The sequence below is a fragment of the Monodon monoceros genome, unplaced genomic scaffold (genome assembly GCF_005190385.1).
Source record: "Monodon monoceros isolate NGI ecotype Baffin Bay Population unplaced genomic scaffold, NGI_Narwhal_1 Super_Scaffold_2, whole genome shotgun sequence".
Taxonomy (NCBI): domain Eukaryota; kingdom Metazoa; phylum Chordata; class Mammalia; order Artiodactyla; family Monodontidae; genus Monodon; species Monodon monoceros.
Window position 1 is genome coordinate 13843308 of NW_021703776.1, and position 27590 is coordinate 13870897.

At 39.1% G+C, this 27590-nt stretch overlaps 1 protein-coding gene across 1 annotated transcript in view; it reads left to right on the forward strand.

Annotated features, from left to right (window-relative positions):
* Positions 1–27590, forward strand: part of VPS41 (VPS41 subunit of HOPS complex) — a 189093-nt gene that overhangs the window by 121110 nt on the left and 40393 nt on the right. Inside the window, exons 10-14 of the mRNA XM_029233408.1 lie at positions 1230–1296; positions 19385–19482; positions 23359–23488; positions 24965–25080; positions 26376–26432. Of these exons, the coding sequence (XP_029089241.1) occupies positions 1230–1296; positions 19385–19482; positions 23359–23488; positions 24965–25080; positions 26376–26432 (468 nt within the window). The remainder of the gene's footprint in view (positions 1–1229; positions 1297–19384; positions 19483–23358; positions 23489–24964; positions 25081–26375; positions 26433–27590) is intronic.

Consider the following 27590-nt stretch of genomic DNA (forward strand, 5'->3'; position numbering starts at 1 on the left):
TTGTCCATTGTATATATGTGCCACATCTTCTTTATCCATTCATCTGTTGATGGACATTTGAGGCACAGTCTTAACCTGGATGGCTGAACTTAATGTGAATAACGTGAATTTTTCTCATTTCTTATTACAAAATAGAATACATTTCCGTTAGAAAATATAGCAAAGAAAATATAAAGTACCTCTCGTCTTACCACCCTAAAACATCCACTGTTAACACACATATGTGTTAAGGGTTGTGTGTAAGTGAGATATATACAAAAATAAACATATAAAATCTCTATCCAAACTGTATACATATAATTTAAAATAGGGGTTGGCAAACTTTTCTGTAAAAGGCTGGTAGTAAATATTTTAAACTTTGCATGCTACATACTGTTTCTGCTGAGTATTTTTCCTTTTATTTCTGTTTTTCCTTCTCTCTCTTCCTCCCTCCCTCCTTTTCATTTTTTCAAGGCTTCAAAAATATAAAAATTATTTTTAGCTTCCAGGCCATAAAAAAAGCAGACCAGGGGCCGGGCTTTTGTTTGCCACCCCTGATTTAAATTATATAATACCTTGATTTTAATATGCTCAAGAGAAGAAGAAGAGCATGTGACACTTTTGCAAAGTATTATTTAGCAACAGTGAAATGTTACTAATACATGATCAGAAACACAAGACCTCCTGTGGGTGTTGCCCAGATTAGACACTGGGCATTTTTGCCTCTGCTTCTGTCAGAGATAGAAGGAATCTGTGAGTAGAGTTGCAGAGAATGGGTCATTGAAACCATATTAAAACTATATTAGGGGCTTCCCTGGTGGCGCAGTGGTTGAGAGTCCGCCTGCCAATGCAGGGGACACAGGTTCATGCCCCAGTCCGGGAAGATCCCACATGCCGCGGAGCCTGCGCATCCGGAGCCTGTGCTCCGCAACGGGAGAGGCCACAACAGTGAGAGGCCCACGTACCGCAAAAAAAAACCCAAAAAGAAACAAAAAAAAAAAACTACATTAGTTTGCTTCCTTTCTTTGTCCTCGAATAAAACTTTATTGAAGAATAGTGTCAGAGAATATAAGTAATGGTTGCTATACGTCATTGAAGTTAATTTCTATCACTTAAGTCACAGGGTAGGTTGTGTGCATTCCATCTTGAGTGCTACACGGCTAATTTAGCAAAAGTACCATATAGTGAATGACATGTGATGAAGAGTTTTCTATCAGATGAATTAAATAACCTGTGAATTTCTTTTCTAGATATGCTCGGTGAAGGAACGGCATGCCAGTGAAATGAGGGACTTGCCGAGCCGATACGTTGAAATAGGTATGCCTTCTGTGGTGTAAACCTTCAGAAGAGAATCCATGTTATGAAGGGGAGTCCTAAGGCTGTGTTCTTCAGGGCTCATCATTGGTACCTTGATGAAATAGATCAAGAGACTTCTAAGTTTTGAAATTTGGCTGTAGAGACCCTTTATTCTAACTCTATTTCTAATTTTTACACAATAATATTGTAGTTGGCTTTGAAGTTGAATAACCATGAGCTTGGGTTCTGGTTCTGTTATTTATCACCTGGACTTCGGACAAATTTCTGCGTGCCTCAGTCATTTTCATCTATAAAATACAGAAAAGAATACCTGTCTCACAGGTTGTTTGTCAAAATTCCAAGCATGCGTGCACAGCTCATAATACAGTACTCACACTTGGTATTGTCAACGTGTGCCTTCTAAATATTTATTTCCCTCATCACTGGTCTGGTCCAAACTGCCATAGTCTTATGTGAATAGTGATCCGGCAGCCTGCTAACTGGTTCATCTCTTTCCACTGTGAGTTACTGTACTCTAGTCCCCCACACTGCAGTCAAAGTACAAATGAGCTGGTGTCACCACCCTTCAGTCCCTTCCCATTGTTCTTAGGATAAAGATGAGACTCCTTAACTTGACCTTGGGGATCTGCGTTGGCCCTCACCTGCCTTTCTAGCTTCAGCTCATAACAAGCTTCTCCTTGGTCTCTGTGCTCCAGTCACACTGGCCTTCTTCCATCTGCCCGTGCTGCTGCTTCCCATCTCTCTAGAATGCTCTTCTTGCCTCTTTTGACTTCATGGACCCCTTATCATCTTTAATCATACCTCAGCTCAAGTGTTGCTTTTGTGGGAAGGCCCACTGGTCCTCCCTAAGCAGGTCAGATCTCCCCATGATAGGCACGTAGCATTTCCCTTTCTAGCCCTTGTTTGAGTTGCAGTGATTGTGTGATTATTCAGTGCATTTCTGTCTCTTACACCAGACTATAACCTCCTTGTTTTTGCTCAGCGTTTGTATCTCAGGGACCTGGCACCATACCTGGCACATAGCAGGTGCTAAATAATTTTGGTTTGAATGAATCAGTGACTCTGGAAACAACTATTCAGGAAAAGTATGCCAAGGAGGCTGTGCCACTACTTTTATAACTTAGTTTTAGGACCTAGTGCCAAACTTACTCAAACAGAAAGGGTGAGAATTGACTGACTTTTGTCAGTTAAACAGAGTAAAAGCTCTTTTTGTATTATTTAGAGCTGAGTAATAATAGGAGACAGTTTTGTGGCAGAGAAGGTGTGCCATGTTATTATATGTCAGCTGAAAAGTTTATTTACCCATTTGGATGGTGGATGGGGAATATACATTTGATGGGTTGTTATAACAGGATGAAGCTGAGATAAATCATTTGCACATGACTGTACTTTTTTTTTAATTAACCTTTATTTATTTATTTATGGCTACATTGGGTCTCCATTTCTGCACGCGGGCTTTCTCTAGTTACGGCAAGCGGGGGCTACTCTTCGTTGTGGTGCACGGGCTTCTCATTGCAGTGGCTTCTCGTTGCGGAGCATGGGCTGTAGGCGTGTGGGCTTAAGTAGTTGTGGCACGTGGATTCATTAGTTGTGGCACATGGGCTTAGTTGCTCTGCAGCACGTGGGATCTTCCTGGATCAGGACTGGAACCCGTGTCCCCTGCATTGTCAGGCGGATTCTTAACCACTGTGCCACCAGGGAAGTCCCATGACTGTACTTTCATAAACAGAGAAAGATGTACCCACCAGGCAAATACGGTTGTAGCATTTAAATCTGGGATATTTTATACTTGAAGTCGGAAGTTGGTGGAAGGGTTTTAATAGTTTTGCTATTCTTTTGTTTGTTTTGCCTTAGAAGGATAAATACATAAATTCATAGTTCGGATTTCTCAGGGTCTGGATGAAATAGGTAAATACAGAATATAATGATACTGAGGAACTAGATAAGACTGAGAACTAGAAGATAACGATAATTATTTCAGTATCTCTATTTTCTGCCCCTCCCCTGCCTACCAGAATAAAACCTGAACATCTCAATGTATAGTGTCCTGAGAGATAAGTATTAGAATATTTTAAATACAGACGAGTTTAAAAAAAAACAAGAAAGGCAAGAACTCTGGGAACTTTAGGATGTAAAAATTGCCAGGAAGGCATAAAAATGCAGCAATGTCATCTTCTCTCCTTATTTGGTGTTTATTGCTTGCATACTAGGTACGGGCCATTGTGCTATGTGTATTACCTGCTTTAATTCACTGTCACAGCAGCCCTTTGAAGGGCAAGTAGTAGGCTTCTTATTCTATAGATGAAGAAAACTGAGGCTCAGGGTGGTAAACAAACTGTCCAAGGTCTTACTGCTGTGGCATTAAAATGGATAGAATCTAACCCTGCAGAGCCAGGCAGGGAGGCCGGGCAGTTTGCCAAATTCCTGTCTGATATTGATAAGGTTGCATTACCTCCCTAAGCCAGACTTTCCTCACCTATAAAATGGAGGTGAGGGACTTCCCTGGCCATCCAGTGGTTCAGACTCCGTGCTTCCATTGCAGGGGGTGTGGGTTCGATCCCGGGTCGGGGAACTAAGTTCCCACACGCCGTGCAGTGTGGCCAAAAAATTTTTTAAAAATAAAAAATTTAAAAAGTAAAATGGAGATAAGACCTACTGTCTCAGATAGTTGGGAGAATTAGACATGATTCTAAGGTCTGTAACACTGTCCTTGGCACACAGTAGGTGTTCACTGAGTCACGGTGGTTATTATCACCGTGCAGACTTCCATCTCAGCTCCATGACTGCTAACAGCCGGCCCAGTGGTGGCCCTAGAGCCCTGGGATCACATTATTAAAGTGTGTTTTGTCTGTACTACAATTTCCGTGAAATAGACCGTGTGTGAGTACTAACAGTATCACATTAGGGACATTTTACTACTATGGTTAATGGTTAAGTACCATTTTTTTCCCCTCTTGAGAGCAAACCTTTAAGAATATAAACCATTTCCACAGCAGGAGGCAAAGTGGTTTAGATAAGAGTCCTTGACTAGAATAAAGGAAAAGTGAAATGTTAGGAGGTCTGGATTACAATTTGCTGTATGACAGTGTAAGCCACTGTTCTTTAGTAAATGAGGTGAAAATGACATTGAGATGAAAGAAATATCTGTGGCTGTACATTACATTTCTTAGAAGCCAGATATTTATAACTCTTCCTTATAAATCCGAATCTCAAAAACAATGCAAAAGTTATTCCTCTCAATAAGATATTCTTGTAAATGAAAATAAAGATGAAGCTTACTGGCCAATCTCTAATCCATGAAGACATAAGGTTACACAAGGTTTGGGGGGTGTCATTTCTTCTTCCAAATTACAGTTTTAAAAGTAGGTTGTGGTCCATGCCTGCTGTACTTATTTAACTTAACTTGGGTCTCTTACTGTCACAGGACTCCCTAACTCTCTGGCACTTTTTACCAAAGTCGTCCATGTTCTTAATGGAATGGTAGTTGGGAGCTGATACTATGTTGTTGGGAAATGAAGCCAATACTGGTGTGTCATTTTGGGGGCATCTACTGCCAAGGGCAGATAACTTACATGCAAGGAATTAATGATTGACTCCCTAGTCTTGATTTCATATGGAAGTCTATTTCAAAAAAAATAATAAGAGAAAAGCTACATGGGAATCTACATAAAATGACAGAGAGAAGCCAGGAAGAAAGAGAAGGAGAAGAAAATAAGGGACATCTTTTTCACTTTAATTAAGCGGAGTCCGTATTGTTAGTTTATTATATGCTGTGGCTCTATTTAGTACATTGTTCCATTTTCAGCCTCTTGATTGACTTGGAAATTGAAGGCCTTTTTGCATGGTGGAAGAGAGCTGTGAAATTAATGCCTTTCTTAGATCTAAGTATCTCTATCCACCTGTTAGCATTCTGACCCAGACACACAGGTTCCAGCAGTGGGACAGTTCTCCCGTGCATGTGAATGACGAGGCTCACCTCCGTGTCTTAAGTCTCAGTAGAAATCAGGGCAGTTCAAGGTGTCCATAAGGATCTAGCTCTGTATGGTTTTCTGTTCTGTTAGAATTCAGTTTGATTCTCTCTAATCTATTAATTCTTCTGTTCTGCATTGAATTTTTTCCCCAACATTTTTTAGTGAAAATTATTAAACATACAAAAAAACTAAAGAATTTTACTGGATCTATTTACTCGCTTCCTTGATTCCACAGTTAAGATTTTATTATACTTGTTTTATTACGCATCTGTTCCTCTATCCATTTGTCACTCAGTGCTGGAGACTCAAATACTTGTTGGAAGTGGAGTTAATAAATTTTCTCTACCATAAGTAGCGGTAAGAAATCGGAAGCACCTGAAGTAAGAAGTATATCTTGTTCATTTTATAACAACTACCACCAGCCACATGCTTAAATACATTACACACAGAATTTTGTTTAATCTTCACAATGGTCCCAGTGGGTAGGGCTCCTATCCCATTTTATAGGTGAAGAGGCTGAGGTTTAGAGGGACCAAGTAACCTGCTCCAGATGCGGACATTCGGAAGCAAAGAAGGCAGCGTTTGAACACAGACAAGCCTAGTTTCAAAGCTGTTTCTCCTCACTGCTGTGCCATGCGTTCGTCCATGTGTGCCCTCCGCCTAGCCCCAAGCCCTCATGTGCAGCCAAAGTAACTGATGAGAAGAAAAGCAGCTTTCTGCAGGCACTCAGATACCAACCATGGGGCAGAAATTCTCCAAAGACCCGTTAAATATGCAGTGAGGATGTCTGCTCCCCTGTTCTACAAATAGCCAGATGAAATGGACATGCAGTAGATTTGTTTTTTTATTTTGGTTCAAGTGAAGTATCTCATTTAGAAAAATAGAAATTTTATTTCCCCTTGTATTCTGGGACTGACAGCTCTTCATCGTTTCTCCTCCAAATGCTTAGGGAATCTCTAGAACCTAGTTGCCTTGGATGGCTATCAAAATTGTTTCTAAGGAAAGGAAGTCAAATCCAGACGGTGATGTGATTCTTTCAGCCCTCTTGTGTGCCCTTTCTTAGTGTTTGGCTTAAGTTTAGTTGATGCATCAAGGTAGTTTTGGATTTTTTTTGGGGGGGGGGGTGGTTAGGTCTCTGAATGTGTGTATGTGTTTATTTTTTAATTTTATTTTATTGTAAGGACACTTCACATGAGATCTACCCTCTTAACAAAATTTTAAGTGTATGTACAGTACACTTTGTGCCTGTTGATTAGCAACTTTCTTTTTCCCCCTCCCCCCCAGCCTTTACAACCACCTTTACTCTTTGATTCTATGAATTTGACTGTTTTAGGTACAATGTTTGTCTTTCTGTGTCTGGCTCATTTCACTGAGCATAACGTCCTCAATGTTCATCCAGATCGTTGCATATCGCAGAATTTTTTTTTGAGGCCAAATAGTATTCCATTTTACATATATAATATATACCACATTTTCTTTATCCATTACTGTGTCAATGGCCATTTAGGTAATTTCTGTATCTTGGCTGTTGTGAATAGTGCTGCAGTGAACATGGGAGTGCTAGTGTCTCTTCAAGATCCTGATTTCAGTTCTTCTGGATAAATAGCCAGAAGGGAGTTGCTGGATCATATGGTGGTTCTATCTGAATTTGTTTTGGAGGAAACTCCATACCCTTTTGCACGGTGGCTGCACATTTGCATTTCAACCAGCAGTGCATAGGGTTCCAACTTCTCCACATCTTCACCAACACTTGTCAGCTTGTCTTTTTTTTTTTTTTCTTTAATAGCCTATTTACAGCTTAAAGTATAACTGTTTAGTTTCGAACCTTTTGACCCAGAGGTCTTTGACCACCCCCTTGCCTGCGGTCTAAGCAGTGTGTGGTCAGCTTCTCACAGAGTCACTCTGTATCAGTGCTGCTTCGTGAGTGCTGAAGCTGAGTATCTGAGATAATCACACCCGCTTAGCTTTGTCACAGTGTATGCTGAATATCGATTAGAAAATACAGAATTAAATTGCAGGCTAAACTCATTTTATATAGCTCTGATTTACGTGTAATATTGGCTCCTGATTTGAATGTTTGTGTTATTTTGCCCATTGGCTCTTCTCTTCTGTTTCACTGCCATATATTAGGTCTTCTCCTTAACTTGCTGACATAAAGCATTGTAAAGTCACTTTTACTTCAATGCATCTGCTTCATAGCAGTCCCAAGGATGTTAAAATGTGAGTTCCAAATGTATTTTCTTAGCTCAGTGGTCATGCTGACAGAGTGTCCAAATTTCTCAAAGTTTATAGACATTATATCTAGTTGATTAAGAAATACTAATATCTGGTTATTAAAGGGTCAGATTCTCTTGGGAATAAGGCACTATCGTAAACGGACCTCAATGCCTTTTCATATGTGAATATAAGACAAGGGAAGATAATTGTTCTTATTTATAAATTGCTTGACAAACTTTGTTTGCTTCTTTAAGAATCATAGAAACTAAAATCTATAGGGTATTACTTTATTTAGCTCCAGTGAAGATACCAAATCCTTCTGGGTCACATTTAGCTAATGGGCATTTTACAACCAGCAAAGGGAAACCAAGGGCCCCAAATAAAAAAGCAACACAAGTTCTATGTACTGCAGTGCATGGGAAATTCAAGGGAAGGGCTGGGCACCCTGGCTGCATGCAGAACTGGCAGAAAGTAGTCAAGCCCTTCACTTCTTCTGTTCCTGCTAAGGTAGCGCCATTTTGCCCTTAGCACCTCTGTGTTCTGATTTATGTTTTCTAGTGTGACATATCTAGGAAGAGTAAGATTTCAAATTCTGCTTTTGCTGGCCTTCTACTTAAGGGACCTTAGTCAAGTTACTTAACATCACTGAGCTTCAAGGCCCTTTTAAATTGTATATAAGGTATTATAGTGGAAAAAGATGATGTATGTAAAATATTTAACATCCTGCTTGTCAGTATAGTAATGTTCATTAAATAGAAGCTATTATTAATATTACCGTTCTATTTCGTTAGAGAGAAAAACAGTGGTTTCTTTTACCAATCAGGAGACGAAAACATTGTGTTTCATAAAGTCAATTGAAAGAGAATGGGGGAAAGATATAAATAAGGATTTACTGAATTATTCTGGAGAGGTTAATACATTTCATGATACATTTCATAGGTACAAGTAATAATGAAGACTGTGGACTTAAATATCATCTCTTACAGGTCTGAATACAATGATATTAAGTGAGATAACCTAGTTATGAATTATTTGGAGATGGTCTTTTTATACAGAGCCAAATAAAATCTTGACTTTTATTCCTTACAATTTAATATACATTAGTGTTTTTTAAATCTATTTTAATGATGTTTTTTCCATGAAAAATTTATTTATTTATTTATTTATTTATTTATTTTTTTTTTTTTTTGCGGTACGCAGGCCTCTCACTGTTGTGGCCTCTCCCTTTGCGGAGCACAGGCTCCAGACATGCAGGCTCAGCGGCCATGGCTCACGGGCCCAGCCGCTCTGCAGCATGTGGGATCTTCCCGGACCGGGGCACAAACCCGTGTCCCGTGCATTGGCAGGCGGACTCTCAACCACCGCACCACCAGGGAAGCCCACCCATGAAAATTTTTTGAATGAACATTTTGTGAAATGTTCCTCTCTCATGTATAACCAGGCTTCCCGCCCTTAACAGGCACATCTAGTCATGGTTATTGCCACTGTTTCCACCCCCATCTCCACCCCTCTGGGAATAAATTTTCCTGCTTTGTATTCTTTCTTGCTTTACACCTGTTTCCATTCTTGCATAGCACATGGTATTTTAATTATTTCTTTAGCTTCTAGACTCACAATCTCTTTTAAGTCAGAGGCAAACTCTTCGTCTTCCTGATGCTTCTGGAAGAGTGTCTTCTGCCTAACTGGTGCTCAGTAATTCTTTATTAAGTTGTTGATAACTCTCAGAGATGTAAGACCCAAGGTACAAGAAAGCTCTGTCTTATTCACTTTTATTTCAATCACATGCCAATCATTCAGAAACTTAGAGCATGTATGCTGTTGATGGCCCAACAATATTTATGCATTTGTGACTGTAATCCCAGCCCTGGGTTATATCAAGTTGGTGTTTAACCCTGATATGTTAACATTTTGTGCTTGGAGGATTCTGAGAAGATGGTGGTAGAGGCCACATAACTGTTTCATCCTCCTGAGTCCTCAGGAACAACTGGATCACGCAACCAAAAACCCATAGACAACACTTACAGCAAGGTAGCCCTAGGAACCGCAAGATACGAGCAAATGGAAAATCCACCAATAGCCACGGGACCCGCTATGGTTCCAGTGTCTGTATGAGAGAAAGCAGAGGGAGCAAGGGGGCTTCTAATGCATTTGAGATCAGGAGATCTCCCAGACAATCAGCAGGTGTTTTCTGGAAGACACCCAGGCTGCTCTGAGAGGGGTGGGTGCAGGGCTGCAGTTAGGGTGAGCAGCTCGGGCAGCCCAGCAGCCCCTGGGAACTCTTACAGTTGAGTGGCCAGTGTTTCCTGCCAGGGCCGGGCTCACGCAGGAGAATAAATCCTGAGCAGTATGGGCATGATAGAAACAAAGAGAAGGTCCAGATAAAAGTGGGGAGGGGACAGAGTCAGGAAATCTCAGAAAGCAAGGGACCAGATTTTTAAAACTATGTGAAAAGTATGAATGAGGGAACTCTTGGAGGTTAGAAGAGTTATCTCAGTACCTCCCTCCTCCCAAGAGATCAGTGGCTGATTTCACCTAGAAACAGGTGCAGAAAAGTACCAAGGTCAAATCCCATACTAAGATTTAAGAAAAAGTGAATAAGGAGCCAGAATAACATCCTTGGCAATGAAAGCACACCAGAGAGAATCACCCACAAAATAGATCATGACTGTAATTTACTGTTTCAGAACAAGCTCCAAGATAATTTAAAGAAGGGATGGGGGCTTCCCTGGTGGTGCAGTGGTTAAGAATCCGCCTGCCAATGCAGGGGACACAGGTTCGATCCCTGATCTGGGAAGATCCCACATGCCACGGAGCAACTAAGCCCGTGCACCGCAACTACTGAGCCTGCACACTAGAGCCCGCGAGGCACAACTACTGAGCCCACGCGCCACAACTACTGAAGCCCATGCGCCTAGATCCTGTGCTTCACAACAAGAGAAGCCACCGCAATGAGAGGCCTGCACACCGCAATGAAGAGTAGCCCCTGCTCACCACAACTAGAGAAAGCTCGCGTGCAGCAACGAAGACCCAATGCAGCCAAAAATAAATTTTTAAAAAAGAGAAGTGATTGAAGGGATGAAAGAACAAAAATCAGAACTAAAAAAATTTCAAATGAGGTGACAGGACTCAGGAAATATTTATAAATAAAAGATTGTTTCAGAAATGAAGGTTAAACTGGAAGGAAAACAGGAGCAAATAGACACAAAGACAACGCTATAAAGAGAAATCGAAGAGGAAAAAAATTTTCATCACAAATAAGGGGAGAAAAGGTTTATGATTAAATGATAAATACTGAGACTGGCAAAGGTAATTCAGCCTACAAATAAGAGTCATGGAAAACAAAACAAGGGAATGGAATAAATACCAAAAACAGTAATTCAAGAAAAATTTCCCGAAACTACAGAGAAACAAAACTAGAAACTATAAATTAAAATAGTACAGTTGTGTATCTGGAAATTATGACCCACGATGAACATCTTCAAGATATTTGAGTAAAATTACTGGACTTTAAAGACAAATAACATTGGGGGGCATCTGGACCTGCACTGTCCAATATGGTAACCACTCGCCACTTATAGCTGTTAAGTGCTTGAAATATGGCAGGTGTGGGCTGAGATGTGCTGCATCTAGGATTCCAAAGAGTATGAAAATAAAAAGTAAATTATCTCATTAATAATCCTTTGTGTTGTTAAATGTTGCAATGACCATATTTTGGACACGTTGCATTAAATAAAATACTTTTTAAATTTAATCTCTTTTTACTCTTTAATATGGCTACTAGAAAACTTTAAAGTTATATTTTTGGCTTGTGTTAATATTCTGTTGGACAGCACTGATCAAGAACTCAAGCCTCTCTTCTAGATCAGAGCTTTGTACACAATTGTCCTCTTTCTGGATCCAAAGAACTTCCTTGAATAAAATTTTTATGTGAATAGTCCCTCTGAAACTTTCTTCCTCTTTCTCTCTTATTCTGCATACAATCTCTTTCTTTTTTCCTTGAATTATTTCTTCTAGCACATCTAGGAATGCTTCATTCTCCTAAATAAACCAGAACACTGCAGGCCTTTCATCCCCATCAGGATGAAGGCTGTGTTGCAGCTGTAATGTGCATCTTTGCTTACCTCCATCACAATCCCAGGGACCCCAGAGCACTTCCTGCAGGGCCCCAGAGCCATTGACTCACTTTCAGAACTCTTTGATCTGAAGAATAGCTACTGCCTTTTGTGGCTCCCTCTAGAAATTGTGCATTTTTCTCTCCTCCCCCGCCCCCACCGCCGCTCCCCAGCTTTTGCTTTCTATTTTGTTTTAGTGCTTTCCAACACAATTTGTCTTTTTCTTTATGACTTATCTTTTCCAGATAATGCAAAGATGAGCTTCCATGGTATGAGACCTATAAACCACCTGTATTCGAACTGGTTTTCCTTTGGAAATATTTTTTCATTAGTTATTAAAAATCATTGTCATGTGGGAAAATTAGAATTTTAGAGAAAATAAACTGAAACTTTGTTTCACTAAAATTTTGAAGTAGAAAGGCAGTAATTACTTGAAGATATTTTATAAAGCCAGTCCATAAAATTTTACATAGTTTACATATGTTCCAGAAGAATAAATACTACCATTCAGTGTTTCTTTCTCTAAATCTGTTCATTATTATCTGTTCATTAAGAATAGTCTTTATACTTTCCTGTTCATTCTTTTCTTTAATTTTATTTATTTATTTATTTTTAACATCTTTATTGGAGTATAATTGCTTTACAATGGTGTGTTAGTTTCTGCTCTATAACAAAGTGAATCAGCTATACACATACACACGTTCCCATATCTCTTCCCTCTTGCATCTCCCACCCTCCCTATCCCACCCCTCTAGGTGGTTACAAAGCACCGAGCTGATCTCCCTGTGCTATGCGGCTGCTTCCCACTAGCTATCTATCTTACATTTGGTAGTGTATATACGTCCGTGCCACTCCCTCACTTTGTCACAGCTTACCCTTCCCCCTCGCCATTTTCTCAAGTCCATTCTCTAGTTGGTCTGTGTCTTTATTCCCGTCTTACCCCTAGGTTCTTCATGACGTTTTTTTTTTTTCTTAGATTCCATATATATGTGTTAGCATGTGGTATTTGTTTTTCTCTTTCTGACTTACTTCACTCTGTATGACAGACTCTAGGTCATCCACCTCACTACAAATAACTCAATTTCGTTTCTTTTCATGGCTGAGTAATATTCCATTGTACATATGTGCCACATCTTCTTTATCCATTCATCCGATGATGGACACTTAGCTTGCTTCCATCTCCTGGCTATTGTAAATAGAGCTGCAATGAACATTTTGGTACATGACTCTTTTTTTTTTTTTTTTAACATCTTTATTGGGGTATAATTGCTTTACAATGGTGTGTTAGTTTCTGCTTTATAACAAAGTGAATCAGTTATACATATACATATGTTCCCATATCTCTTCCCTCTTGCATCTCCCTCCCTCCCACCCTCCCTATCCCACCCCTCCAGGCGGTCACAAAGCACCGAGCTGATATCCCTGTGCCATGCGGCTGCTTCCCACTAGCTATCTACCTTACGTTTGTTAGTGTATATATGTCCAAGCCTCTCTCTCGCCCTGTCACAGCTCACCCTTCCCCCTCCCCATATCCTCAAGTCCGTTCTCCAGTAGGTCTGTGTCTTTATTCCTGTCTTACCCCTATGTTCTTCATGACATTTTTTTTTTCTTAAATTCCATATATATGTGTTAGCATACGGTATTTGTCTTTCTCTTTCTGACTTACTTCACTCTGTATGACAGACTCTAGGTCTATCCACCTCATTACAAATAGCTCAATTTCGTTTCTTTTTATGGCTGAGTAATAATCCATTGTATATATGTGCCACATCTTCTTTATCCATTCATCCGATGATGGGCACTTAGGTTATTTCCATCTCCGGGCTATTGTAAATAGAGCTGCAATGAACATTTTGGTACATGACTCTTTGAATTTTCGTTTTCTCAGGGTATATGCCCAGTAGTGGGATTGCTGGGTCATATGGTAGTTCTATTTTTAGTTTTGTAAGGAACCTCCATACTGTTCTCCATAGTGGCTGAACCAATTCACATTACCACCAGCAGTGCAAGAGTGTTCCCTTTTCTCCACACCCTCTCCAGCATTTATTGTTTCTAGATTTTTTGATGATGGCCATTCTGACTGGTGTGAGATGATATGTCATTTTAGTTTTGATTTGCATTTCTCTAATGATTAATGATGTTGAGCATTCTTTCATGTGTTTGTTGGCAGTCTGTATATCTTCTTTGGAGAAATGTCTATTTAGGTCTTCTGCCCATTTTTGGATTGGGTTGTTTGTTTTTTTGTTATTGAGCTGCATGAGCTGCTTGTAAATTTTGGAGATTAATCCTTTGTCAGTTGCTTCATTTGCAAATATTTTCTCCCATTCTGAGGGTTGTCTTTTGGCCTTGTTTATGGTTTCCTTTGCTGTGCAAAAGCTTTGAAGTTTCATTAGGTCCCATTTGTTTATTTTTGTTTCTATTTCCATTTCTCTAGGAGGTGGATCAAAAAGGATCTTGCTGTGATTTATGTCATAGAGTGTTCTGCCTATGTTTTCCTCTAAGAGTTTGATAGTTTCTGGCCTTACATTTAGGTCTTTAATCCATTTTGATTTTATTTTTGTGTATGGTGTTAGGGAGTGATCTAATCTCATACTTTTACATGTACCTGTCCAGTTTTCCCAGCACCACTTATTGAAGAGGCTGTCCTTTCTCCACTGTACATTCCTGCCTCCTTTATCAAAGATAAGGTGACCGTATGTGTGTGGGTTTATCTCTGGGCTTTCTATCCTGTTCCATTGATCTATCTTTCTGTTTTTGTGCCAGTACCATACTGTGGTGATTACTGTAGCTTTGTAAGGGAGCCTGATTCCTCCAGCTCGTTTTTCGTTCTCAAGATTGCTTTGGCTATTCGGGGTCTTTTGTGTTTCCATACAAATTGTGAAATTTTTTGTTCTAGTTCTGTGAAAAATGCCAGTGGTAGTTTGATAGGGATTGCAATGAATCTGTAGATTGCTTTGGGTAGTAGAGTCATTTTCACAACGTTGATTCTTCTAATCCAAGAACATGGTATATCTCTTCATCTATTTGTATCATCTTTAATTAATTTCATCAGTGTCTTATAATTTTCTGCATACAGGTCTTTTGTCTCCTTAGGTAGGTTTATTCCGAGATATTTTATTCTTTTGTTGCAATGACAGATGGGAGTGTTTTCTTAATTTCACTTTCAGATTTTTTATCATTAGTGTATAGGAATGCCAGAGATTTCTGTGCATTAATTTTGTATCCTTCAACTTTACCAAATTCATTGATTAGCTCTAGTAGTTTTCTGGGAGCATCTTTGGGCTTCTCTATGTATAGTATCATGTCATCTGCAAACAGTGACAGCTTTACTTCTTCTTTTCCGATTTGGATTCCTTTAATTTCTTTTTCTTCTCTGATTGCTGTGGCTAAAACTTGTGAAACTATGTTGAATAATAGTGGTGAGAGTGGGCAACCTTGTCTTTTCCTGATCTTAGTGGAAATGGTTTCAGTTTTTCACCACTGAGGATGATGTTGGCTGTGGGTTTGTCATATCAATTACAGGAGAAGATCTGTAAAAAATACAAACACATGGAGGCTAAACAATACACTACTTAATAATGACATGATCACTGAAGAAATCAAAGAGGAAATCAAAAAATACCTAGAAACAAATGACAATGTAGACACGACGACCCAAAACCTATGGGATGCAGCAACGGCAGTTCTAAGAGGGAAGTTTATAGCAATACGATCCTACCTTAAGAAACAGGAACCATCTCAAATAAACAACCTAACCTTGCACCTAAAGCAATTAGAGAAAGAATAAGAAAAAAAACCCAAAGTTAGCAGAAGGAAAGAAATCATAAAGATCAGATCAGAAATAAATGAAAAAGAAATGAAGGAAACAATAGCAAAGACCAGTGAAACTTAAAGCTGGTTCTTTGAAAAGATAAACAAAATTGATAAACCATTAGCCAGACTCATCAAGAAAAAATGGGAGAAGATTCAAATCAATAGAATTAGAAATGAAAAAGGAGAAGTAACAACTGACACTGCAGAAATACAAAAGATCATGAGAGGTTACTACAAGCAACTCTATGCCAATACAATGGACAACCTGGAAGAAATGGACAAGTTCTTAGAAATGCACAACCTGCCAAGACTGAACCAGGAAGAAATATAAAATATGAACAGACCAATCACAAGCACTGAAATTGAGACTGTGATTAAAAATCTTCCAAAACAAAACAAAAAGCCCAGGACCAGATGGCTTCACAGGCGAATTCTATCAAACATTTAGAGAAGAGCTAACACCTATCCTTCTCAAACTCTTCCAAAATATAGCAGAGGGAGGGACTCATTCTACGAGGCCACCATCACCCTGATACCAAAACCAGACAAAGATGTCACAGAGAAAGAAAACTACAGGCCAATATCACTGATGAACATAGATGCAAAAATCCTCAACAAAATAGTAGCAAACAGAATCCAACAGCACATTAAAAGGATCATACACCATGATCAAGTGGGGTTTATTCCAGGAATGCAAGGATTCTTCAATATACGCAAATCAATCAACATGATATAGCATATTAACGAAGGAGAAAAACATATGATCATCTCAATAGATGCAGAGAAAGCTTTTGACAAAATTCAACACCCATTTATGATAAAAACCCTGCAGAAAGTAGGCATAGAGGGAACTTTCCTCAACATTCCTGTTCATTCTGACACCACTGTCTCCAACCAGCCCTTCATGGATTCAGCCTTAATTTAGGGAATACACTGAATCATGATAGATCTTAAAACAATCCTGTTTTGTTGCATTAGTAAGTAGTAATGGAAAAACAGAACCCTGAAATGTCATTCATTCTGAAATGTCTTTTTTTTTTTTTTTAATGCAGAGTAGCTGTAGATATTTTCCTAAACTAGGACCTCATACCAGGAAATGAGTCCTCTTTTTTACATGATATCATTACTAATGGGTATTAATGGAGATGAATTTCTAAGTGGTAGAATATTCAAAGGTAAGAAAAGCAGCCATTATTTTAGAACTCTTAATTTGTGACTCAAAGGGTGCAACTATAATTGCAATTTTGTTTTCCATAAGATTTCTGTTGATATGAAATCATTTTAATAAAATGAGAAGAATTATTTAATTGCAGCTGTATCTGAATGGTGATAACTTGCTTAACTGTGCCTCTGGATATCTTGACAACACTATTTTTATATAATACCACACCTTTTCTTCGTAAATAACATTTTTTTGTTTTTAATTTAGTTATTTCATGTCATTTCAAGTAAATTATTACCTGTTTTCAATTAGTAAAGTGGTAGGATTTAGTACTTAACAAATAAGCATTTTGTTCTAGTATCTGGAATTGAGAAGGAAATATCTGCTTCTTCACATCTGTCCTTATTTTCTTTAAGAACACATTAGATTTCCTATTATGTTCTTAATTAAAGAACAGGAAGTTTTCTGTGTTATTAATGCAAGCTCTTAAGGACAGAAATCAGGATGTAGAAGAGAAAAGATTTGGGTAGAATTGTTTTCTAGTTTCTCTGATCTGTATCTTACGGCTCATTCCTATAAACCAAAGCCTTGATGTGGATTTGGTTACCTTTAGGAGGGATACTGTGTGATGCTCCTTGTCAGTGAGCCTAGGCAGCCCCTTTGGCGTCTCAAATGGGGAGAATACCTCGTTCACCCACCATTTCTTAGATGATGCTCTCCCTCGGGTGCCTATGGCAGACAAGCCCATCAAAGGCTCCATGTGATTCCCATGAAACAGTCTCTGTAGCATCTTTGATTGCTCTTCATCCAAGTTGCTGTATGCGTAGCATTTCAACGATGGAATGCGCTTTAGTAAAACACACAAGTCCATCTCTACCAAAGAGTTTGTGCAACCTCAGGAGTGCTGGCATCCAAACCCTCCTGTTAACAGGCCTTGTATGTCTTCCTGAATGTGAAACTGTCACCTCTTTGATCAGTAGGTCATGTGTGGCCCACACTGTTCAATAGCATCTGCACATTCCAACCCTCCTGTCTCTCCCCACTCCCCCCGCCCCCCCCCCACATTCATAGGTAGCACTGGGGAAGCTTCTCCAGAACCTTCTGTGCCTGGCTACATGCTGCACGTGCTCGTCTCTGAACACGTGGTTGTGGGAAGTTCTCTACGCATGTGCTTCGTGAGAATATTGATCACATCACCACTTTACCAAAAATTATTTTCAAGTGCCTACATAAGAATATTCAGTTCAGGTTCAGCGGGTGAGAAAACAAGTCTTCATGGGAGAGCTGGCACCATTTGGACTCCCATTGTATGGCTCTGTCCTGGGCACCCTGACCACCTATGCGATCCCACCCAGGACAAAGCTTAAGAAATGTTATCCTTTTAAATATTTATGTTATTAACTACTTAGTGTTTTTTTGATTATCCTCAGTCTCATTTTGGTGTGAAAATAAAAATTTGAAAACAGTTAAATAAGGAGTAGGCGTTGAAGATCAGCCCAGTCAAGTAACACTAAGTGATTTACGAGGAGGATGGAGAGGAGGAAAAAGAAAAATTCAGTCCCCCCCCCCCAGTTTATGTGTTATGGGTTTTATTTCTATTCTGATACCTTTATTTATACATGGGAAAAGTCATACCCATAGAAATTAAAATGAATTATCCAAGTTCAGTGTAATTGCAGTTATGACCCAGATTTCCTAACTTCCCATTCAATATTGTTTCCAATATGCTACACTGACTTCCCCTGCTTTGGAAAAGATGGTCATTTTATCATAAAAGTTAACTAAACCTGAAGCTAATATCACAGAACTGTGGAGAAGAACTGAATCAAGAAACTCTTAGAGAAAGTGGTGGGTTCAAATGCGAGTTTACTCTCAAATGAATCTGTAAGTGCCGTGTATGATTCCTGGAAGAGTCTTTTCCTGGCACTAATATTGTATCAGTTGGCTTTGCTGCATAACAAACCATCCCAACTTAGTTGCTTAAAACAACAGTCATTTATTATAAATATTACAACAGCTAGTCATTAGAATCATACTGTAGCAATATTTGTACTTCTACCATTGAGCCTTCTATAAGATCTTTGAGGTCCATTGTAATTAAATCTATATACCTCTTAGGTGATGCAATAGAAGAAACAGAAATTCTTCTACGTTTTAATGACTATCTTTTAAAAGGAAAGAGAAATTTCTTATTTTCTCTGACCTTTATTTCACTGAAGAATTAATGGAGTTTCATCATAATGTAATGTGTATTTACACTTTTTTCTTTTAAGTCTAGATATAATGTTTATTAAATGTTTAAAAAGGAGTAATAGTTTCATAATTACAAATAGCATTTCTTGTGACCATCATACCACTGTAATGCCCTAATTGTGAAAGATTGAAATTTATGTTTAAATTATTTAAAAAGTATTTTTGTCACTAGTAATATTTTTAAATTATTTAAAATATTTAATTTTTTAATATTTAAAAGTATTGTTATCGATAATCGTTTACATTGGGCTTTAAAGATTTCAAAGTGTCTTCATGGGATTTAACTGTCATTTTTAAACTAACTAGATAGTGTCACTCTTCACCATTCATGCTGCTGTTATTGTCGAGTTTGCTTTTTATTTGTAATAGAAATTTTCAAGTGTAAGTTCCCAGATATTCTTTTGGGCTACTGATTATTGTCCAGAAAGTATGTTTATCTCTGCCCCCTTTTCGTTAGATTTCTAAAATGAGTCCATCCTGCGTTCGTAGTCGACGTGTCCTTTCCTTTGTGTGCTGCTTTTTGCTGCTAACGGTGAATCTTCTCTCCCTTTTGTTTGCAGTGTCTCAGTTTGAAACTGAATTCTACATCAGTGGACTGGCACCTCTCTGTGATCAGCTTGTTGTACTTTCCTATGTAAAGGAGGTTTCCGAAAAAACGGTAATTTTTTTTTTCACCCCAAATACAATAGGGTGGGTTCATTTGTAGCATTTTTACCCAGATGAATTTGCCTGTGAAGGGACTCAGCTCCAGTCTGAGCAGAACTTCCTGACCTATTAAACAACGTCAGCAGAGATTACCCTGCAGGCTTCGTGTATTTACGTTTCAGAAGCTCCACTCGTTGGTTGCCTTTGTTCCTTTTGCCAAGCAAAGGGGAGTCTTTTTTTTTTTTTTTTGCCTTCCCTTTTTTCCATCTCTCTTGGTATTTTAGTCGAAAGGAATGAAGGATTCCTCTTGCCAAAAGGCCAAGAAACTAAACTGACACTGTGCATTAGCAGAAATGACAGCAATGAAGTTGATGTGGAGCATCAGCAGGGGTCCCTGTGGTCAGAGTGAATTACAGAGAGGGTGGTCCATTATTTCCTGTGGTCCAGATATATTTGTTTACTTCCCAGTGGCCCAGTGATTCTGAGTAGCTTGATTCTTGCTTTGAAATTAGATTGTTGCTAAGTCTCGGTTATCACTGCAAATGATGGTATGAAATGTACGGCTCATAGGAAGCAGCAGAGAATCTGCATTTCATTATACATGATTTTGGAATGAAGCCCGTTATAGGGTCCAGTGGAGGGGCCTGCATACTGAGTCTTTCTTTGAAGCCTAGGTCGGCCCCATTCCCAGTTTGTCTTTATTGTCAGAGTCCAGAGTTCCTGTCAGGAAGGGGCCAGGGGTGGCTTCAAGGCATAAACAAGGAGAGTTTATTGTAAAGGATTTGCTTTGGGATGCTGTGGTATGGTATAAAAGAAATGCAATTGATCGTCTAGCTCTTTACAGTGAGTGGGTTCTCCTTGTCTGTATCCTCTCTCTCTCTCTCTCTCTTTTTTTTTTCCTTTTCAAATAGCAAGGAATAAAATGGGGAGAAAAACCCTGGGAGTCCTGGTTTTGAAGTGGTAGCTGCTCTCCAACATTTCTCTGAGCGAGCTCTTGCATCAGGAAGCCATCGCTATAGTAACCTGGAGCTCTGAGTGCCCATGTTGCTAGGCAATGGCATGCAGTAGACTTAAGTGAACACTCAAACCTGCTAAAATCAATAGGGCTGGCTTCTAGCCCTGTGCAGGACATCAGTTTATTATTATTTTATTTATTTATTTTTTTGAAAATAAAGAAAAGCATTGGCTCCGGAGGGAGTAAATACAGTGCTTTTTGATGAGGAACGTGGGGAGCATTCAGGATATGATTGAAAGACATAAGAAAAGAGGCAGTAAAATGACAAAGGGAAGGCCTAATAAACGGTTGACCAAAAAAAGAAAGAAGGGAAGGAAACCTTTGTTAATAAGAGAGAGTATTGGAAAGGAGTAAAAACCAAGAAAAGCCAACCTCAAAGAGCAAATTAGAAAATGGAGTTTTTTCAGAGGAAGAAGTGAGGGTCTTGGAGGTGCTTTAAAAATGTGTGTGTCAGTGTATATAACTCTTCATTTTCTCTAACACCAAAGGACACCTGAAATCCTTAAATACAGAAAGAACTGATCAAATTAAGGCAGAAGGAATAAAGAAGCAAGCTTGGGGCCAACCACGCCCCCCTTTTCTTTTTCACATCAAAAAGTTTAACTGCAACAGTAAACAGAATTCGTTTTTATATCAACTGTAATGTTATCCCAGCATATTTTCCTCATTACACCTTTTACATATGTGCCCGTTCCCGCACAGTTGCAGTGATAGTTACAAGCTCTTCTGTGGCCATAATTTTAGGAGCATCGTTCCATTCTCTCTGCATATGGCTGTGCAGTCTCCCATCATCTTTCTGGTGGTTGTGAACTGTTTCATCTGGTTGATATAACCTAATTTATGAAGCTGTTCCCTTAATGTTTTGTTTTTCTTCCATTCATTAATAAAGCACGTGTGTTAAGAATGGTGCTCAGCATGGAGTATCAATGATCAACAAGACCACATTCCTGCTCCTAGGCAGTTCACGCATAAGCAGGGCTGTTAGACCAGTGAACAAAAGTTGTAAAATAATGATAAGATGGATTTCTCATCCATCACCTTGCTGATGGATTCCTTATACACATGAAGGAGCTATTTATATGGTCTAGCAAGGTGATTTTCTTTTAACATTATTTGGTTCAATTTTTTTTTTCTATTTTGTGTTTCTTATTTTGATATTTTTTGTCATTGTTATAGCTGTTAATTTTTTAAATAGTCAAAATTTTCAGGTTTTTCTTTTTTGTTGTTTTAAAAGCAAAATATTTGTCATTTCCCCACAGATGTGATAAATTGTCCTGTATATTCAGTGGGGTTTTTTCCTCTAATAGTGGATCTTTCATAATTGCTTTTTATTTTGGACTCTTTTAAATATATGGGATGCAAAGCTGACGTAATCACTTCTCAATTAACCTAACAAAATTGATCAAAGGAATCTTCGAGGCTTACTGTTTTACTGGGGAACCTTGGAGAGTTGGGAGTAGTTCTGGATTTCTTTCATTCTGTTCCTTTCATCTGTGTTCTCTGTACAAGTGCCACACTGCTTTAGGTCTCGCTGCTTTGGAAAATAGTCAAGTGTATCTTTCGTGCCTCTGTGCTGAATATTCAAAGAGCTTGAGTTTTATAGTAAAACAAACTTGATTTTAAATCCATAGTCCCAGTTTTTCCACAAATCCCAGTCTCACTGTTTACTTATATAACTTTGACCTCAGTAAACATTTCGATCCTCAGTTCCTTCATCTGCAAAATTAGGAAGAACAATACTTACTGAAGGGTAATTTAAGGACTCAGCAAGAAGAATCTGTGGACAGTCACCTACTAGGCTAGTGAAATTGTCATAGGCCCTCAATAAAGCATCTTTTCCCCTTCTATCTTGATCTAGAATGGCAGTGTCCTAAACTGTAGTCATTAAGCTATGTGCCTATCCAAGTTGAAATTAATGAAAATGAAATAAAATTTAAAACTCAGTTTCTCAGGCACAGTCATCCCATTTCAGGTGTTTGATGGCCACTCGTGACTCAGGTCTACCACGCTGGGCAGTACGGGCACAGAACATCTACATCACCTCAGCAAGTTTTGCTGTAGACGTAACTCTTAGTCTCTGGCTTCTCAGCATCCCCAGTGAAAGGACTAGTAGTGGCAGTGGTCTGGATCATGGAGCAGTTTATAATGTAATTTTCACTCTGTCTCATATTTGTGAAGAAGATGTAACAGAGTTATCTAAGGATGTGGTAGCCGTCCCTTGGAGTTGAAAGGGCTGCAGTGGTGGACTGCTGACATAGTACAGTGGTACCTGTCCTGTGTATCTCATCCAAGAGGTCAAAATAAACCACTGCTATGAGGCTGTCCACAGCAGGTGGTGAGAAAGGCTTACACCTGCCGAATTTACAAAACCAAAGCACTTAATTATGGCTACCTAGAATTAATTTGTATCTTTTGTTTTAAAATATGCTGTGACACTTGGCCACTTAGTATCCATGTGATTTTGCACAAGGCACTACTTTTCCTTTTTGTTTTTCTTAATTAATTTATTTTTGGCTGCGCTGGGTCTTCTTTGCTGCGTGTGGGCTTTTCTCTAGTTGCGGCGAGTGGGGGCTACTCTTCATTGGTGTGTGGGCTTCTCATTGCGGTGGCTTCTCTTGTTGCAGAGCACGGGCTTTGGTAGTTGTGGCACGCGGGCTCAGTAGTTGTGGCTCGTGGGCTCTAGAGCGCAGGCTCAGTAGTTGTAGCGTACGGGCTTAGTTGCTCCGTGGCATGTGGGATCTTCCCGGACCAGGGACTGGACCCGTGTCCCCTGCGGTGGCAGGCGGATTCTTAACCACTGCGCCACCAGGGAAGTCCCTAATTTGTATCTTTTATAGAAATGTAATTCAAATGAGACTTTCTTTTTCCCCTTAGGAAAGAGAATACTGCGCCAGGCCCAGACTGGATATCATCCAGCCGCTTTCCGAGACTTGTGAAGAGATCTCTTCTGATGCTCTGACTGTGAGAGGCTTTCAGGAAAATGAATGTAGAGATTATCACCTAGGTGAGAGACATCAAGGATCTGACTCACGTTATTTCTTATATTTATGTTTTTTCCCCTCGAGTAGCACAACCAGGAATTTAAATTAAGGTGCTGAAAGGCTCTTAGAGCCTATCTGGGCAGGCCTTTTATGTTGAAAATGAAGGCGTCAAGGCCCAGAGATGCTGTAGAACTTGCGTGAGTTCCCACAGCAGAAGGGAGGGGTAGAGATGAGGCCAGGACCAAGGTGAGGAGGCTTTGTGGCCTTTGTTCTTGTACTTGGTCTCCTGTCCTAACTATTTCATGTGACACCTGACTTACACTGATGCCAAGCAGCATGGTCCTCTAGTTGGCGTATCACTCCCAATGTTATATCCCTAGAAGCTGTACTCTGGGTTGCCGGAGAAATTGTCTTTCTTTGACCGAATGCTCAGAGCTTGAGAGAGCACCTGGTCCATACTGGGCTTTTACTAAGTATTTGTTGAGTGGATGCATGAATGCACTTAGTCACTGCTTGGAAATAAAGGGAGAACCATTGCTTTGTAGTCATACCAGGGGCCTCTGTGTTTTGGTGTCATCATATCCTTGAAAAATATGTTGATGAAAAAATAGAACAGCTTTGGCTGTTGAGAAATTCTTTGCTGCTTTAAAAACAATAGACATGTTTTGAGAATATTTTCAGTTCTCATTTTGGTCAATGAAGAAATATCCTATATCTGTTAGAGCTTTCTTAGATGAAGCCCTTGATCAGCTGAGAAATGGGAGTGGATATTCTGGACTTAGCAAAAAGCAAATGTGATTCACAAGTGAAAGCATCCAGTTGAGGTACTTTTTGCTCAGAGCAAACTGCTGCACATTTAGAAACCCTTCAGAACAGGTTTTATAATTGAATTCTTCAGGAAACCCTTACCATCGGCATTGCGCACGACATGCTGAAATGATAGATGATGTCTCCAGGGCCTGGGGCATCTGTCATTTATGCTTTAGATGGCCTTGACCTTGAAGAGGAGGAAACATTTATCGCCAACTGTGGGGTGTAATTGTTCTGTAAAAATAGAACTGTGCTGTAAATGGCCATCAATAAAGTTTATATACAGTAGATAAATTATATACAATAGACATGGAGAATTTTGAGCGCTATCTTTCAGCTGAGGTCAGAACGTTAATATAGGAAACAGAATTTTTAAGCCTACCTTATTTTTTTCGAGTCTTTTTGGTACTTTCTCCCTCCTTCCCTCCCTTCCTTCCTCCTTCCCTTCCTTCTTTTTTCATTCAAATCATTTTACCTGTGAATATTTTTTAAAGCACTGGAATAGACTCTATCATTCTCTACCTGTCTCTCACCCCTGCCTTCAAACACAGCCAAACACATTTATTCCAAAGGTAAGAGAGTTTTCTGTTCGCTTGTAAGTTGGGTAGCCTAACCCTGTCCCCCCGCACCAAACCACTGCCAAGGTTTCTACTGTTGAGTCACCCAAGTTGTTGCTCTCTTATCTCTAGAATACTCGGAAGGGGAGTCACTCTTCTACATTGTGAGTCCAAGAGATGTTGTCGTAGCCAAGGAACGAGACCAGGATGACCACATCGACTGGCTCCTTGAAAAGAAGAAATATGAAGTAGTCTTGCTTTTACTTAAAAGTATTGACACGTCGGTAACAGAGAGGGGCTAAAAGGGTTTTGTAATAAATCTTTCATGTAGGTGAATTAGAATGTTCTAAGCTAGTAATATGTAGGAGGCCAATAACTTTCCGATACTCTTTTCGCAAGTTAGGGGGAATAAAGACTGCAAGGAAGTTGACTGGCCTTACTGTTCAGTGGAAGAGGCATTGGTGATGGAGGGAGGGGTGGGTTCAATCCAGCCTACTGATAAGTTTATTTGGTGGTTTTTCAAGAAAAATAAAATAAAGCTAGTATTTCAAAATCATCCATTTGGATATTTTAGTGAAATCATTTATTTTGTGCTTATATCATGTGTAAAAAGTAAAGCTATCAAACTGTACTCAGGAGGGTTTGAACTACCTGTTCAGATGGAATGATGTTGTCCACGTCATTGAGTCTTGGTTCAGACTAATTTGAGTAGATAATGCCCCATCATGGCTTTTTTTAAAAAAGAAAACATTTTAAAGTTTTAATAGCTGCAAAGGTATTATTTCTGTTGGTTTAGTTAGAGAAACTCCCTGGATAGTCTTATATGCTAATCAGCCAAAAACAAACAAAAAATCGTCCACTTACTTGGTGCTTTAAGTCTGTAACCACCTGAAAGGATTTGGAAAAAAAAAGTTTTACATTTATAAACTCTTTGGAGTCTAGGTATTGATACCAAGTTCATACCCCAGTTATTACCATTATTGCTTTAGATCCAGCAGCTTCTTAAAGAAATAATTTTGTGTTTCAAACATTTGTGTTCAAGGAATCATTGTAAACTTACCAAAATACAAATAAAATCAGAGATTTTCAAAATCTTAGTGTAGTTGTACCTAAATGTATGCATATAGGTTACGTTTTATGCTTCATAAAGGAAAAGTGCCCCTTGATTAATATATGTCATACAGATTTAGCATGACAGATTTTTTTGTTTGAACATAAGAGATTTTGTTGTATTTTGAGTTGCGTCTGAAATGTGATTCCAGGGTCCTAATGTGGAAATGAATTCAAATGGAAATAAGAGAAGTCTTCATTTTGGTTGACTGCTTTTGTTTGAGTTTGAATTCAGTGAGGTTCACTCAACCATAGCATTAAAAATTCCTGTGCTTGAAGCAAAAGCCATGGGAAAATGGGGCTTGTTTATGTAGCCCAGAACTTTAAAACATAATAAATATTGTGTTTATAACCTCAGTGTCTCTCTCTCCCACTCTCTCCCCTTTTCCCTTCTTCCTTTTCGACTGCTTTTATCATGCTTATGTAAATACAGGAAGCTCTGATGGCAGCTGAAATTAGCCAAAAGAACATTAAAAGACATAAGATTCTGGTAAGTATGTAATTTTACTATTTGAAACATAACTTTACCTTTCAATAAGTTATAATGAGGCTGAAAGTAATTTGAAAAGAACGGATTCTTGCTACCTTTTGAGAAGTTATTTCAAATGAATTCCCTAACCTGTGAGGTCAAAATAGTTCATTTTATTGAATCAGTTTCTGCTTGTAAACAAGAAACTTGAACAACTGCTAGGAGGTAGTTTTAGGTAATTTGGAAACTGGATTTATAAATACACTTCAAATACAAAGCTTTCCAGTTATGTGTGGGGAAGTTTCTTTAAATCAAAGGTAAAACCACATTATCATGAAATTTATCAAAAGAGTAGTTTCAGGGCTTCCCTGGTGGCGCAGTGGTTGAGAGTCCACCTGCCGATGCAGGGGACACGGGTTCATGCCCCGGTCCGGGAAGATCCCACATGCCGCGGAGCGGCTGGGCCCGTGAGCCACCGCCGCTGAGCCTGCGCATCCGGAGCCTGTGCTCCGCAACGGGAGAGGCCACAGCAGTGAGAGGCCTGCGTACCGCCAAAAAAAAAAAAAAAAAGAAAAAAGAGTAGTTTCATAAAACTAGACTGCTTCAGTGTCTCTATAAGAACAGGCTCAATTTATTTTGTTATGGTGACTAATCTAGGACATCAAATATATTTTTATTACATTTTGGACATGGGAAAAATATTGTGAGTGAAAGCCCATTTCTTTGCTAACTGTGAAAATGAATGTGCAGACGGAAAGCAGAAAAGAAATGTTATCCTCTGAGTGTTGAAGGGTCCTTAGAGATCATCTAGCCCAAGACCCTAGTTTACAGTTGAAAACTGGAAACTTAGTTATTTATGGCTATTTGGGTTCCAGTGCAAAGTCCTTCTGCCTACACTTTCCCCACCTTAAACTTCTCTCTAAAACTTGCCAAAAAAGCCTAATTCCCAAAGAGTACACAAGCAAAATAGTTCAGGAACTAAAAGGGAGAGAGAGAACGAGAGCATCTTATGTTGTTTTATTCATTCAAAATTGTAGAGAATAAGCAAGGATTACCTAGAAATGGAGTATTCCAGCCAGTGGAAGAGTATAGTTGAAGTAAGCAGGTCAAAAGTAAGATAAGTTGTACATTGGGTTGTACATTGGGTTTGGTAATATGAAAGTGACAAGTGCATTTTCT